Source organism: Caretta caretta, chromosome 2, assembly GCF_965140235.1.
Source record: "Caretta caretta isolate rCarCar2 chromosome 2, rCarCar1.hap1, whole genome shotgun sequence".
NCBI lineage: Eukaryota > Metazoa > Chordata > Testudines > Cheloniidae > Caretta > Caretta caretta.
In genome coordinates this window covers 237555896-237570882 of record NC_134207.1, presented here as the reverse complement: position 1 = coordinate 237570882, position 14987 = coordinate 237555896, and the positions used below count along the sequence as shown (strand labels likewise).

At 44.1% G+C, this 14987-nt stretch overlaps 1 protein-coding gene across 1 annotated transcript in view; it reads right to left on the bottom strand.

Moving 5' to 3' along the window:
• Positions 1-14409, bottom strand: part of RAB18 (RAB18, member RAS oncogene family) — a 34942-nt gene extending 20533 nt beyond the window's left edge. Inside the window, exons 1-2 of the mRNA XM_048837811.2 lie at positions 14270-14409; positions 836-891 (exon numbers count right to left, since the gene is read on the bottom strand). Coding sequence (XP_048693768.1) covers positions 836-891; positions 14270-14337 — 124 coding nt within the window. The 5' untranslated portion in view covers positions 14338-14409. The remainder of the gene's footprint in view (positions 1-835; positions 892-14269) is intronic.
• Positions 14410-14987: the final 578 nt, after the last annotated feature.

The following is a 14987-nucleotide window of genomic DNA, read 5'->3' as shown; positions in this document are numbered from 1 at the left end:
TAAAACTTAGAGCTTCTCTGGAGCAGGAGAAACTACCTGCCTTGGATCTAGAGTGCTTGAATCTTTCTCCAAAATATTCAGTTCCCTAGGTGGCCATCTATGCAACCTACTCTAACAGGAATCCTGTGCAGTACTTTCATGACTATTAAACTAAGTTCCAATCTCCTATTACTTTTGAGAGATTTTACAGATTTCTCACAGAGGTTAGCAACAATCTTTTGCACACGGATCTAATAAATTCACTAACACCATGCATGTGGTTATAGTGCCTACAGATGCAGGTCTTCTTCAGTGACAGTCCATGTCTATAGCTTCCATCTTCAAGAATACAGAGTACACAGGACAACATTGTCTCAATTCTGAACTAATTTTGTGCAAAGTATTACAGCACTCAACTTCTGTAGTGTTTAACTCCATACACTATGCGTATGTCTACGCCTAAAAGGCTTCAGCGGCACATCTGCGCCACAGTAGTGCTTCAATGTAGACACTACCTATGCAGACAGGAAGCATTCTCCCATTGGCGTAGGTAATCCACCTCCCCAACAGACAGTAGGTAGGTCTTCCGTCAACCTAGCATTGTCTACAGTGGGGGCTAGGTCAGCTAAACTACGCCACTTGGGGGTGTGGATTTTTTACACCCTCAAGCAACGTAGTTAAACCGACTTCATTTCTAGTGTAGACCAGGCTAATGACTGAGTAAGATCATCCCCTCCCCCTTTACTGAAGGGCAGATGAGGCTGAACCTCATTACCAGTTATGCAAGCACAGCAAGTCATGGTCTTCTACCTAAGTTAGTTTGAATTTTTATGAAGTAGTGTTAGCACCCACTTACCAATTGTTGCTGCAAGTTCTGGGTCAAATGTATCATCTGTGAACCGCAATAAAAGGCTGATGGAGGGAGAAAAAAAAGATACTATTAGAACACTTAAGTATTTTGTTGTTGCAGCATAACTGTAGCTTGCCAGATGCGTGCTTTATTGTATACTACAAATCGGAAAGCAACATTACATTAATATAAAACAAGGTAAACCCGAGTGTCATCTTCAAGACAGTGCAAATAAAAGTAATGCATGTCAGCTTGCTGTATAACTACCATTAACTATGTTTTGAGAAAAGGAGTAGTTATTTTTACTTTTCAATTCCAATACCAAGTAAGCCTCTTTGAGGCTAGGCCTCAATCTCTGTCCCTGACTAGGGTTGTCCTAAACAATGTCACATCCTCTACTGTTCAGAATATTTTATTTCTATTTCAAGTCTCCTAAAACTCGTTGGGAGTTAAAACTACTTCAAAAAAAGCACAACATTTTTCCAAGTTTGAAAGAAGGTTCCAGAGTGCAAGTTAACTTACCACAGTAGGAAGAATCTAAGGAACAACACATGTGCAAAACTTCTTAGCCACAGAACTTTAGTGGTAAGTATTATGAAAAACCCCAAAATTATTTCTATTCCTCATGTACAAGTTCCAAAATACTTTGAAAAATACAAATGCAACCTCACACAAATTAAAGTTCTGATGAAACTGTGAGCACTAAAGTTAAATTTTACATTGAACAGGTGTGGATGGCATATCAAATTATAGAAAATTCAGTAACTGGGCCAGCTAAAATCTATTATCCAAGAGCAGCTTGTCCTATAAGAAGAGGGGAAGAGTCAATGAAGACACCCAGATTTCAGAGCCCCTGGAGGAATACATGATGACTTGCAGAAGATTGCAAGGGAGAATAAAAGACAAGAGAACTTGCAGTCAGTGTGATTCTCTGGCCTTCCTCCTGTTTTTCCTATCACCAGGAAAAGGCAGATCTATGTGATTGGTGACTTCCTACTAAGAACAGACAGGCCTGTCACCAGAGCTGATCCGGAAAACAGAAGGGTGTGATGTCTGCCAGAAGCTAAGACTTGGGATGTGGACCTGAGGCTGATCCTAATGGGAGCAGGAAAGAATCGACTGATTGTCCTTCATGTGGGAACAAATGATAAAGCAAGATTCTCACTGGAATGTAATCAGGGAGGTTGTGTGAGGCTAGGAAAGATGCTTAAGGAAATGGAGGCTTAAATGATCTTTAGTGGGATTCTACCTGCCCCTAGAGTGGGAGAATGAAGGGGAGACAAGATGATGATCAACAGTTGGTTCAGGCAGTGGTGTTATAAAGCACAACTTTGGGATGTTTGACCACTGGAAGGCAGTCGTGGACAGAGGACTGTTCTCCTGGGATGGACTCCACCTGAGCAGGGAAGGAAATAAACTTCTGGGATGGGTGCTGGTACAACTGATTAAGAGTTTAAAATAGGAACTCGGAGGAGACAGTTGGGAGATGCTCATGTAATCTTCATGCCTGATTTGAACACAGGAGGAAAATCAAGTAAGGAAGGATACAGGAATGGAGAAAGGAACAGCAGAGGCTGGAGAATGGACATTAAGAGGAAAGACAGTGCTGATACCAATGAAGCTAACAGTTAGGTAGAGGATAGTAAAAGTAGAAGGATTATGCATTTGGCTGAGGAATCTGGGTGACGCCAAGCAGAACTAACTAAGACGTTTGTACACCATTGCAAGGAACCTGGGTAACAAAATGGAAGAACTAGAACGACAGGGACAGGAAGTGAAACCAGATATTATAGGGATAACAGAAACATGGTGGAATAGTAGTCATGACTGGAGTACAGGTATTTAAGGGTACATGTTGTTCAGGAAAGACCGAAATAAAGGTAAAGGTGGTAGAATAGCACTGTATGCTAATGATGAGGTAGACTGTAAAGAAATCAAAAGTGATGGAATGACTAAGACAGAATCGGTTTTGGCCAAAATCACTTTGGGGAAGAAAGCTACTAGAGGTTTCCCTGGGATAGTACTAGGGGTATGCTACAGAACTCCAGGATCCAATTTGAATATAGACAGATCTCTTTAATGTTTTTGGGGAAATAAATACTACTAGGAATTGCGTGACTATGGGAGATGTTAACTTCCCAGATATAGACTGGAGGACAATTACTACTAATTATAGTAGGGCCCAGATTTTCCTGCATACGATAGCTGACAGATCTATTCACCAAACAGTTGCTGAATGAACAAGAGGCGATGCCATTTTAGATTTGGTATTGGTAAATAGTGAGGACCTCAGAGAAGAGTGGGTTGTAGGGGACAACCTTGGTTCAAGTGATCATGAGCTAACCCAGTATAAACTAAATGGAAGGGTAAACAAAAACAGATCTGCAACTAGAGCCCTTGATTTCAAAAGGGCAAACTTTAAATAAAATTGAAGGAATTAGTTAGGGAAGTGGACTGGACTGAAGAACTCAAAGATCTGAACGTGGAGGAGGCTTGGAATTACCTTAAGTCAAAGCTGAAGAAACTATCTGAAGCCTGCATCCCAAGCAAGGGGAAAAATTTTGTAGGAGTTGCAGACCAAGCATCTCAAACAGGTAATTAAGAGAAAGCCTACAAGGAATGGAAGATGGGATGGATGAGCAAGGAAAACTACCTCTTGGAGGTCAGGAAGTGTAGGTATAAAATGAGAACGGTCAAAAGCCAAGCAGAGTTGGACCTTGCAAAGGAAATTAAAACCAATAGTAAAAAGGTCTATAACCCTGTAAGTAGGATGAAAAAAGGAAAGTAGTGGGACTGCTAAGCATAGAGGATGGGGTGGAGATTAAAGATAATCTAGACATGTCCTGACACCTAAATGAATACTTTGCCTCAGTTTTTAATATGACTAATGAATAGCTTAGGGGCAATGGCAGGGTGGCTAATAGGAATGAGTATATGGAAGTAGAAATGACCACATCCGAGGGGGAAGTCAAACTCAAATAGTTTAATGGGACTAAATCTGGGGACCCAGATAATCTCCATCCAAGAACATTAAAGGAACTGGCACATGAAATTGCAAGCCCAATAGCAAGGATTTTTAATGCATCTGTAAACCTGGGGGTTATATCCTATGACTGGAAAATTGCTAATACAGTTCCTATTTATAAGAAAGGGTAAAAAAAGAGATCTGGAAAACTACAGGGCTGTTAGTTTGACTTGAACTGTATGCAACGCAGGGTGGATTTGATTTAAGTAACTAGTCAGGAAGACTTGATTTAATCATGGATTTCTATATAAAAGTGCATTCTTGTTGGTTGTTATAACCTTAATACATATTCTTCACAACTCAGAGATAGACATAGGTTTCATTTTTAGAAGGTACACACGATACATTTTTAGAGTGATTTATTTTGAAAACTTTTTCTGATATAGCTGTAAAACTAATCTGAAATGAATGATTGTTTGGTTATTTCATTGGGAGGTGAACTATCTCCAATTCAACAGGTTAATAATTAATTATTTGGAGGATTTTCTTGCCATGCTGTATTAGGAGATCACCACCAGACAGACATTTAAATTGTTTTATTTAACTAAAAACAACAATATTATGTATTCTGGATTTTTTTCTTCAACAGCAAACATATCATATTTTAACAAAACAAACATATGAATTTATTTTAACATTCAAGTTTTTTTTTAAATCAGGTTTGTTTTTGTTAAAAAAAAACCTAAAATTGTTAATGAAAAACAAAAATTAAATCTACTATGTCAGCCAGGTCAACATGAGAAACTTAAAATATTGGCTTCTGCAGCTAACTCAGTCGTCTTCACCTTCATTTTCCTGTTTGCTCATAATCTGGAAAAGAAAAACAATCTTTCCTGCTTTTTCAGGTCCCAATTTCTCAATTTGGAATGAATTAGTCCGAAGGAAGAAAATATTCTTTCTACACCGGCAGAAGCAGCTGCTACTGTTAAAAGTGAGATTATCACTTCAGTCTCTAAATCCAAGTTCTTAAGTGACTTCTACCAGTTCACTGGTGTGACTTTCTTTAAATGATCATCAGCAAATATATACTTCTTGAATGGTTCTTATTCCCAAACTGGGTCTCTTTTACGGCCTGCTGCCATTATAGGTTTTCCCTTCTCATGAGAGAATGGTATGGTAGATCTCAAATCAACGAAGGCTACGCTCAGACCTCTAGATTTCTGGAATATACTGCTCAAACAGTTTCACTTTTGTTTCTACTGCCTGTCCGCCCCTTCTCACATTTATCTCCAGACTTCTTCTCCTTGTCCGGATCTATTCTACCCTCAATCTTCTATTCATTGAACTTTTTGAACCTTTGCACTTTTAGAGAGAGGTAAGGGATTGTCACTGGGTACACAAATTTGCAGAGGTCTGTTATTTCTCACTTCTATATATTATTTATTTAAAACATTTTTGCTGTTAACAAGCATGTTTTCTCTGGAGATCACAAATCCACAGTTTGAGAACTGCAAAACTGAGCATCTCTGATGGCATCTTCTACACTGAGCCCCACTGGGTACATAGAAAGATTAACCTAAATAATCTGTACAGAAGCCCCTGGAACCCCATAAGATTGGGTCCCTAATCCATGAACTATTGGAACTCATTTATAAAACTTTTCTTAAACATTACATGAATATATTGTCTCATCCTATAGAATTAGAATTTATAATCCCTATTCCATGATGAGATATCTTTGAGCTATAATGTAGTTTTAATTAAGATATCTTTAGATTGGATTTTTTTTGATAAGTTTTTCCTGAAAAAGCATTTTATTTAAATAAAAAAATAATTGATTTTTATCCACTGATGCAAGGCTTTGGAACAAATTTTGAAAGAGAAAGCAGCTAAGGACATAGAGGTAAACAGTAATTGGGATAAAATACAACATGGTTTTACAAAAGGTAGAGCGTCCAAATCAACCTGATCTCCTTCTTTATCTAAAAACTCGGTTAACGTCTCAAAAGGAAATGCATTAGATCTAATCTACTTGGTTCCAGTAAGATACTTGATACACTTCCACCTGAGACATTATTAGTTAAACTGGAGAAGATGGGATTAATATGAGAATTGAAAGGTGGATAAGGAACTGGTTAAAAGGGAGACTACAACGGGTCATAGTGAAAGGTGAACTGTCAGGCTGGAGGGAGGTTACTAGTGGAGTTCCTCAGGGATCAGTCTTGGGACCTACCTTATTTAACGTTTTTACTAATAAACCTGAAACAAAAAGTGGGAGCGTGCGAACAAAATTTGTGGATTACACAAAATTGGGAGATATTGCCAATATGGAGGAGGACCAGAATATCATACAAGAAGATCTGGATGACCTTGAAACTGGACTAATAGAAATGGGATGAAATTTAATAGTTCAAAGTCATGCACTCAGTGAACAAAAATAATGTTTGCTATAAGCTAGGGACATATCCTTTGGAAGTGACAGAGGAGGAGAAAGATCTGGGGGTACTGCTTGATTACAGGATGACTATGAGCGGCCAATGTGATGTGGCAGTGAAAAAGGTTAATGCAGTCCTACGATGCATCAGACAAGGTATTTTCGTAGACAGGGAAGCGTTAGCATCATTATACAATGCACTGGGGAGATTTCATCTGGAATACTGTATGCAATTCTGGTCTCCCATGTTTAAGGCCTGGTCTACACTACGAGTTTATGTCGGACTTAGCAGCGTTAAATCCGAATTAACCCTGCACCCGTCCACACAACAAAGCCATGTTTTTCAACATAAAGGGCTATTAAAACCAATTTCTGTACTCCTCCTCAACGAGGGGATTAGTGCTGAAATCGACATCGCCGTTTCGAATTAGGGTTAGTGTGGATGCAATTCGAAGGTACTGGCCTCCGGGAGCTATCCCACAGTGCACCATTGTGATCGCTCTGGAGAGCGCTCTGAACTCGGATGCACTGGCCAGGTGTACAGGAAAAGCCCCGGGAACTTTTGAATCTCATTTCCTCTTTGGCCAGACGAGCTCATCAGCACAGGTGACCATGCAGTCCGAGAATCGAAAAAGAGCTCCAGTATGGACCGAGTGGGAGGTACTGGATCTGATCACTGTATGGGGAGAGGAATCCGTGCTATCAGAACTACGTTCCAAAAGACAAAATGCCAAAACATTTCAAAAAAATCTCAGAGGCCATGAGGGACAAAGGCTACATCAGGGACGCAACACAGTGCCGCCTGAAACTTAAGGAGCTCAGACAAGTGTACCAGAAAACCAAAGAATCAAACGGAAGCTCCGGGACAGAGCCGCAGACATGCCGCTTCTGCGCTGACCTGCATGCAATTCTTGGGGGCGGCCACCACCACTACCCCACTCCTGTCCGTGGACTCCAATGACTCTCCGCCATGGCTGAGGATTTTGCAGATGGGTAAGATGAGGAGGAGGAAGAGGTTGGGGAGAGCACACAGTACACCATTCTCCCTAACAGCCAGGATCTTTTTATCACCCTGACTGAAATACCTTCCCAACCCAATGAAGCCAGAGAAGGGACCTCTGGTGAGTGTACCTTTTTAAATATAATACATATAAAAGCAAGCGTTTTTTAAACATGATTAAGTAGCCCTGAGGACTTGGGATGCATTCGTGGCCAGTACTGCTACTGGAAAAGTCTGTTAACGTATCTGGGGATGGGCAGAAATCCTCCAGGGACATCTCCATGAAGCTCTCCCGGAGGTACTCTAAAACCCTTTGCAGAAGGTTTTTGGGGAGAGCAACCTTATTCTGTCCTCGATGGTAGGACACTTTACCATGGGGGAGGAGGGTGGGCGGGCGCTTTGGCACTGAGCTGTTCGCGTTTGGCTAGCAGGGATCTTCCCTGATGCCAGCCAGGTGGTGGGGGGAGGGGAAAAGCAATCATCCCAGAGAACTGGATGGGAGGGCGGGAGGGGGTCAGTTTGGTTTTTGCTGCTGCACGTTAACAGGAAAACTGCAGCACTAAATGGCCAACTCAATGGGCTTTGCTTGGTATGGGAAAGAAGGGGACTGCTGTTATGAAGGTTGCAGAAGCCAAAAGACCATAGCTTACCATGGCCGCCTGCAAGCCGAATTCTGTTGCCCGGCCCTGCGTGTGTGATCTCTAACACCAAAGCCGCAGGCACTCAATACAAGATGCAAAATGCAACCTTGTACCAAAATCACATGTGCTATGTAATGTGAATAGTGTTGTTCACCGTGAAAGAGTATAGCCATTGTTCTGTAAAATGTATCTTTTTAAATATTTCACTCCCTTTTTTCCTCCAGCAGCTGCAAATATTTCAAGCCTCCCTCCTCCGTCCCAAAGGCTCTCTCAAAAAACGCACACGCGATGACATGTTCTCTGAGCTCATGCAGTCGTCTGGCACTGACAGAGCTGTATGGAGTGACACAATAGCAGAGTACAGGACAGTGGCCGATGAACGTGAGGAGAGGTGGCGGCAGGACGATCAGAGGAGGCATGAGGCAACGCTGGGGCTACTGCAGGATCAAACAGACATGCTCTGGTGTCTCGTGGAGGTTCATGAACGGCAGCAGGATCACAAACTGCCACTGCAGCCCCTGCTTAACTGCCCTCCGTCCTCCCCAAGTTCCATAGCCTCATCACCCAGATGCCCAAGAACACGGGGTGGGAGGCTCCAGGCACCCAACCACTCCACCCCAGTGGACAGCCCAAGCAACAGAAGGCTGGCATTCAACAAGTTTTAAAGTGGCCTTTTCCTTCCCTTCTCCCACAACCCACCTGGGCTACCTTGTGAGTTATCTCCCTATTACAATTAATAAAGAATACATTTTTTTAAACGATAGTGACTTTATTTCCTTTGCAAGCAAGCTGTGATTGAAGGGGGGAGGGCAGGTGGCTTACAGGGAATTTAGAGGCAACCAAGGGGGCGGGTTTTCATCAAGGAGAAACAAACAGAAGTGTCACACAGTACCTTGGCCAGTCATGAAACTGGTTTTCAAAACCTCTCTGATGCACAGCGCTTTCTGCTGTGCTCTTCTAACCGCCCTCGTGTCTGGCTGTGCGTATTCAGCCGCCAGGCAATTTCCATCAACCTCCCACCCCGCCATAAACGTCTCCCCCTTACTCTCACAGAGATTGTGGAGCGCACAGCAAGCGGCAATAACAATGGGAATATTGGTTTTGCTGAGGTCTGAGTGAGCCAGCAAACTGATCCAGCAACCCTTTAAATGTCCAAATGCACACTCTACCACCATTCTGCACTTGCTCAGCCTATAGTTGAACAGCTCCTTACTACTGCCCAGGGTGCCTGTGTACGGCTTCATGAGCCATGGCATTAAGGGGTGGGCTGGGTCACCACGGAGAACTATAGGCATTTCAACATCCCCAACAGTTATTTTCTGGTCTGGGAAGTAAATCCCTTCCTGCAGCTGCTTAAACAGACCAGAGTTCTTGAAGATGCGAGCGTTATGAACCTTTCCCGGCCATCCCACGTTGATGTTGGTGAAACGTCCCTTGTGATCCACCAGTGCTTGCAGCACCATTGAAAAGTACCCCTGGCAGTTTATGTACTGGCTGCTCTGGTGGTCCGGTCCCAAGATAGGGATATGTGTTCCGTCTATAGCCCCACCACAGTTAGGGAATCCCTTTGCAGCAAAGCCATCTAGTATGACCGGCACATTTCCCAGAGTCACTACCTTTGATAGTAGCAGCAGCTCAATGATTGCATTGGCTACTTGCTTCACAGCAACCCCCACAGTAGATTTGCCCACTCCAAAATTGATTATTGACTGACCGGTAGCTGTCTGGCGTTGCAAGCTTCCACAGGGCTGCAACTCGCTTGTGAACTGTGAGGGCTGCTCTCATCTTGCTATTCTTGCGCTTCAGGGCAGGGGAAAGCAAGTCACAAAGTTCTATGAAAGTGCCCTTACGCATGCGAAAGTTTTGCAGCCACTGCGAATCATCCCAGACCTGCAACACTATGCAGTCCCACCACTCTGTGCTTGTTTCCCGGGCCCAGAATCGGCGTTCCACGGCATGAGCTTGCCCCATTAACACCATGATCTCCAACTTGCGGGGGAACGCGGTTTTAGAGAAAAGTGTGTTCATGTCCTCATCACCGCACTGCCATCGCCTCCTTGCCTGGATTTTCAGGTGCTGGTTCTGCATACACTGCACGATAATGCGTGAGGTGTTTACCATGGTCATAACTGCTGCGGTGAGTTGAACGGGCTCTATGCTTGCTATGCTATGGCGTCTGCTCCTGCTTGGGCAATCCAGGGAAAAGGGCGCAAAACGATTGTTTGCCGTTGCTCTGATGGAGGGAGGGACAACTGACAACATGGCTTACAGGGTTGGCTTATAGGGAATTAAAATTAACAAAGGGGGTGGCTTTGCGAGAAACAGAATGGCCCCCTCAAGGATAGAACTCAAAACTGGGTTTAGCAGGCCATGCGTTTCATGGAGGGAGGTAGGAGAAAATGAATACAAAACAAACCTGGTCTATTTCTTGTTTTAATCCACTTCATCTATCTTTATACATCTTGCTGGCAGCAGACTGTGCAGTACGACCGCTAGCCAGAGTTATCTCCTGGGTGCTTGGCAAAAGACGGTGCAGCATGACTGCTGGCCATCGTCTTCTCCTGGCTGCTGATTAAAAGACAGCACACTGCCAGTAGGACTGAATCGCCATGAGACAAAACTTAAAAGGGAAATGGCCTGGCTGAGTCAATCCCATGTTTTCCCAGGAGCCCCTGACCGCAACGAGGTTGGTTAAAAGAGCACCCTGGACTATGTCGATGACGGCTACCAGTCATACTGCACTGTCTGCTGCCAAAAGGCAATAACCTGCTGCCGTGTAGCAATGCAGTATCGCATCTGCCAGCATCCAGGAGACATACGGTGACAGTTAACTGAGCGGGCTCCATGCTTGCTGTGGTATGATGTCTGCACAGGTAACGCAGGAAAAAAGGCGCAAAACGATTGTCTGCAGTTGCTTTCACGGAGGGAGGGAGGAAGGAAAGGGGGACCTGACCAATTGTACCCAGAACCACTCGCGACAATGTTTTAGCCCCATCAGGCACTGGGATTTCTACCCAGAATTCAAATGGGCAGCAGACACTGCGGGAACTGTGGGATAGCTACCTACAGTGCAACGCTCTGGAAGCTGATGGTTGCCTCGGTACTATGGACGCATTCCGCCGACTACATGCACTTAGAGCATTTGTGTGGACACACACACAATCGACTGTATAAAAACGCTTTCTACAAAACTGACTTCTATAAATTCAACCTAATTTCGTAGTGTAGACAAGGACTAAGAAAGATTAATTCAAAGCGGAACAGGTGAAGAGAAGGGCTACTAGGATGATCGATGAATGAAAAACCTACCTTATGAGAGGAGACTCAAAGAGCTTGGCTTGTTTAGCCTAACCAAAAGAAGGCTATAGGGAGATATGATTGTTCTCTATAAATACATCAGAGGGATAAACACCAGGGAGAGAGAGGGGTTATTTAAGTTAAGTGCCAACACGCACACAAAAACAAATGGATATAAACTGGCTATCAACAAGTTTAGGCTTAAAATTATTCAAAGGTTTCTAACTATCAGAGGAGTGATGGTTCTGGAACAGCTTTCCAAGGGAAACAGTGGGGGCAAAAAACCTAATTGGCTTCAAGACTGAGCTTGATAAGTTTACAGAGGGGCTAGTATGATAAGACTGTTTATGCTGGCAAGCAGCCAATCTGTGACTGCTAGCAGCAAATATCTCCAATGGTTGGTCATGGAACACTACATGGGGAGGGCTCTAAGTTACTACAGAGAATTCTTTCCCAGGTGTCTGGCTGGTGGGTCTTGCCTACATTCTCAGGGTCTAACTAATTCCTGTATTTGGGGTTGGAAAGGAATTTTCCCCTGGGTCAGACTGACAGAGACCCTGGGATTTTTTTGCCTTCCTCTGCAACATGGGGCATGGGTCACTTTCAGACTTAAACTAGTGTAAATGGTGGATTCTCTGTAACTTGAAGGCTTTAAATCATGATTTGAGGACTTCAATAATTCAGCCAGAGGTTGTGTTTCTGTTACAGGGTGAGGTTCTGTGGCCTGTAATATGCAGGTGGTCAGACCAGACGATCAGGATAGTGCCTTCTGGCCTTAAAGTCTATGTATAGAGATTCGCAAAAAGAAAAGGAGTACTTGTGGCACCTTAGAGACTAACCAATTTATTTGAGCATGAGCTTTCGTGAGCTACAGCTCAAAGCTCATGCTCAAATAAATTGGTTAGTCTCTAAGGTGCCACAAGTACTCCTTTTCTTTTTGCGAATACAGACTAACACGGCTGTTACTCTGAAACCTATGTATAAAGATTCTCATTTTGGCATACTAACCATAATACTACACTGAAAAAGTTCCTTTTAAGATACTGATCAGTGATTTTACGTTTGTGACAAGAGTTTATAACCATGTGGCAGACAGCCGATAATGATGGACATCCTGTATTGAATTTCACTGTCTAGTGCAGCAAAATATAGGGCATCTGAAGTGTGATACTGTCACATATAGAAGCCAAGTTTATTTTACAGAGAGTTTGAACTTAAAGTGTTGGTATGGCCAGAAATATGACTACAGTACTTCCTCAACTTTATCTGCTGTGTGGGTGTATTGCAAGTCCTAACTGCTTCTTTTACCTACCAAAAAAAAAAAAAAAAAGAGCTTAATTAAGGAATGGTTAAATTGTCCGAGCACAAGAAGTGTTTTTAGTGTAAAAAATAACACTACTTGACACAAAGCTGCAGTTTACCTTCCAAATAAATGAAGAGAACTTTAAATGCTAAGTGGCTTTAATGCTATTCTTGGATACAAAATAGTAAAATCCTTATGACATAGAAATAAGAGATAATAAATGTCTGTTTTGAGATATTAAATACATATAATAGGTAACCAAGACATGGGAGTTATTTATCTAAGTGTAAACTTTCACAAAGTCACATGAACAAGACATTACCTAATCTAAAAGAAATTTGCTCAAGTCATGTCTGTCATCACAGGATTATTGCAAAACTTTACAGATCCTTTACATCGAGGATTAGAAAGAAGCAGTGACTAGCTGTCACCTTGTTGAAACTATTAGAAGGCAAGACTCTTCCCTTTTATCTGATGCAAGATAGCAGAATTAAGTTATTGTTTTTAAAAGCATTTATTTCTAAATGTAATATAGTTAGGCTTGGAATGATTAGATTTGTTATTAGTAAATGTCAATAAACGGTAATTTAAAACAAACAGAAACCAAAAAATATTTCACTTGATAATAGCAGAAATTTACAGATAGGCAAAAGAAGAAAAAATGATGCTTCAGAACTGCTTTTGATTTAAGGATATTGATTTTGTACATTTTGACTTGTAATGTTCACAATAAGTGAATATTCTAAAGCTTGAACATTGTATCTCTCAAGGTCAACTGCCATTAAGTAATTACTGTGACACCCGCAACTGTCCAACCCCACATAATTTCCCACAACTGTGAAAATAAATTAAAATCAATAAAAACACTATTATCCACCAAAAAGATAAAAAATAAAAATCAAATTCTGCCAAGCCTAACTATGATAACCTCACCTGTACAGCACATACATCTTTTCGACACAGTGTGGTCAGGACCCTCTTTTCAGATCTCATTTGAAAGATGCATGCATAGTAAAATGGAGGGGAATCAACAGATATGTCTGAGTAGGACAGTTTTGATATTTTTATTTAGTCCCTGTTTTAACTAGGTCAGGGGACTGTTCAAAGAATCCCTACTCACTCACTGCCAGAAGGTTCATGCTAGTATGATCCTCGGGTACTGGGAAGCAGTGGTTCAGAAGAAATTTAACAAGTTGCACCTAAAGCACCGTGGGTGGGGAAGTGAAGAGGGAGCCTGCCTCTGAACAGAAACTGAGGAGACAGCTAGGTAAGAGGGTCCGTCAAGGATAAACGGGGGGGAAGATAGCCTGACTGTGAGGAGGAACAAGGAGGAAGGTCCCAGACAAGGCATAGGAGGCACCTAAATGAGGAGGGGCAGAGGGTAGAGTCCCAAACCTGAGGCAGGCTGTGACCAGGGCCAGGACGTGACCAGGGCCGGGGGGGAGGGGCCGTACCTGGGGGACGGGGGGGGCCTCTGCTGTCGCCAGGGCCGGAGGGGAGGGGCCCGGATCCTCCCGTTGAATGTAAACAAGGGAGGGGCCCGGACCTGAAGGGGAGACGGTCCGGACCTGGGGGCGGGAGGGGGCGCTGGCTGTCACCAGGGCCGGAGGGGAGGGGCCCGGACCTTAGAGCCCCCCCCGCGCAGGCTGTCAACAGGGCCGGGGGGGGGGGCGAGACGGAACCCGAGACCGGCAGCCCTGCACCCGGAGGCCTCGCCGGGCCCCTCGGGAGGGGGTGGCCAGCACGGCACCGGGCCCAGTCGTGACAAGCCGGCCCGGCAGACTGGCGCCGCCGCCTCACCTGGACTTGCCGACGCCGCTCTCGCCGATGATGAGGATCTTCAGCGTGGTCAGTATGTCCTCGTCCATCCCGAGCGAGCCCAGCCGACCCCAACTCTCGTCTCCTTGCGCAGCCTAGTTTACTCCGCTCGAGATTGCGCATGCGCCCTCAACCCTTTCTGTTTTCTGTTGCAGCCCTTCTACGCATGCGCTTTGACCCGCCTCCAATCTGAGTCCGAATTTCCGAAGCCTCCCTTGTGGCGCATGCGCCAGAGAAGGCTGACGGGAACGTCTCTTGCAGCTTATAGACAGGTGCGTTCGGCGACGCGCTGTGACCGCGCGGCGGGGTCTGCGCGCCCCGCTCAGCTCCTCAGCGAACAGCCCCGTGCGCTGCGTCACCCGCGCACAGACTGGGGCCATTGGCTGCTGCCCGGGGGTATGGCTGCGCTGCGGCTGGGGGATCAGCCTCCCCACCCCCCCATAAACGAACTCGCGCTAGCTCCGCTCCAGCATGCCAAAAATTGCAGCATGGGTGTTATGACGAGGGTGGCAGCTCGGGCTAGTCACCTGACTCAGACCCAAAAGGGCAAGTGCATATATATATATATATATATAGACAGACCCCTTCCATCCTGCTCTCACAGAGCCATTCTGTACTGGCTGAAGTTTCAGGGTCCAGCTGAGAAGCAGTTTAGCACCATGATTCCTTTAAAAGTGAGGAGGGGTTGCCATCCATACCT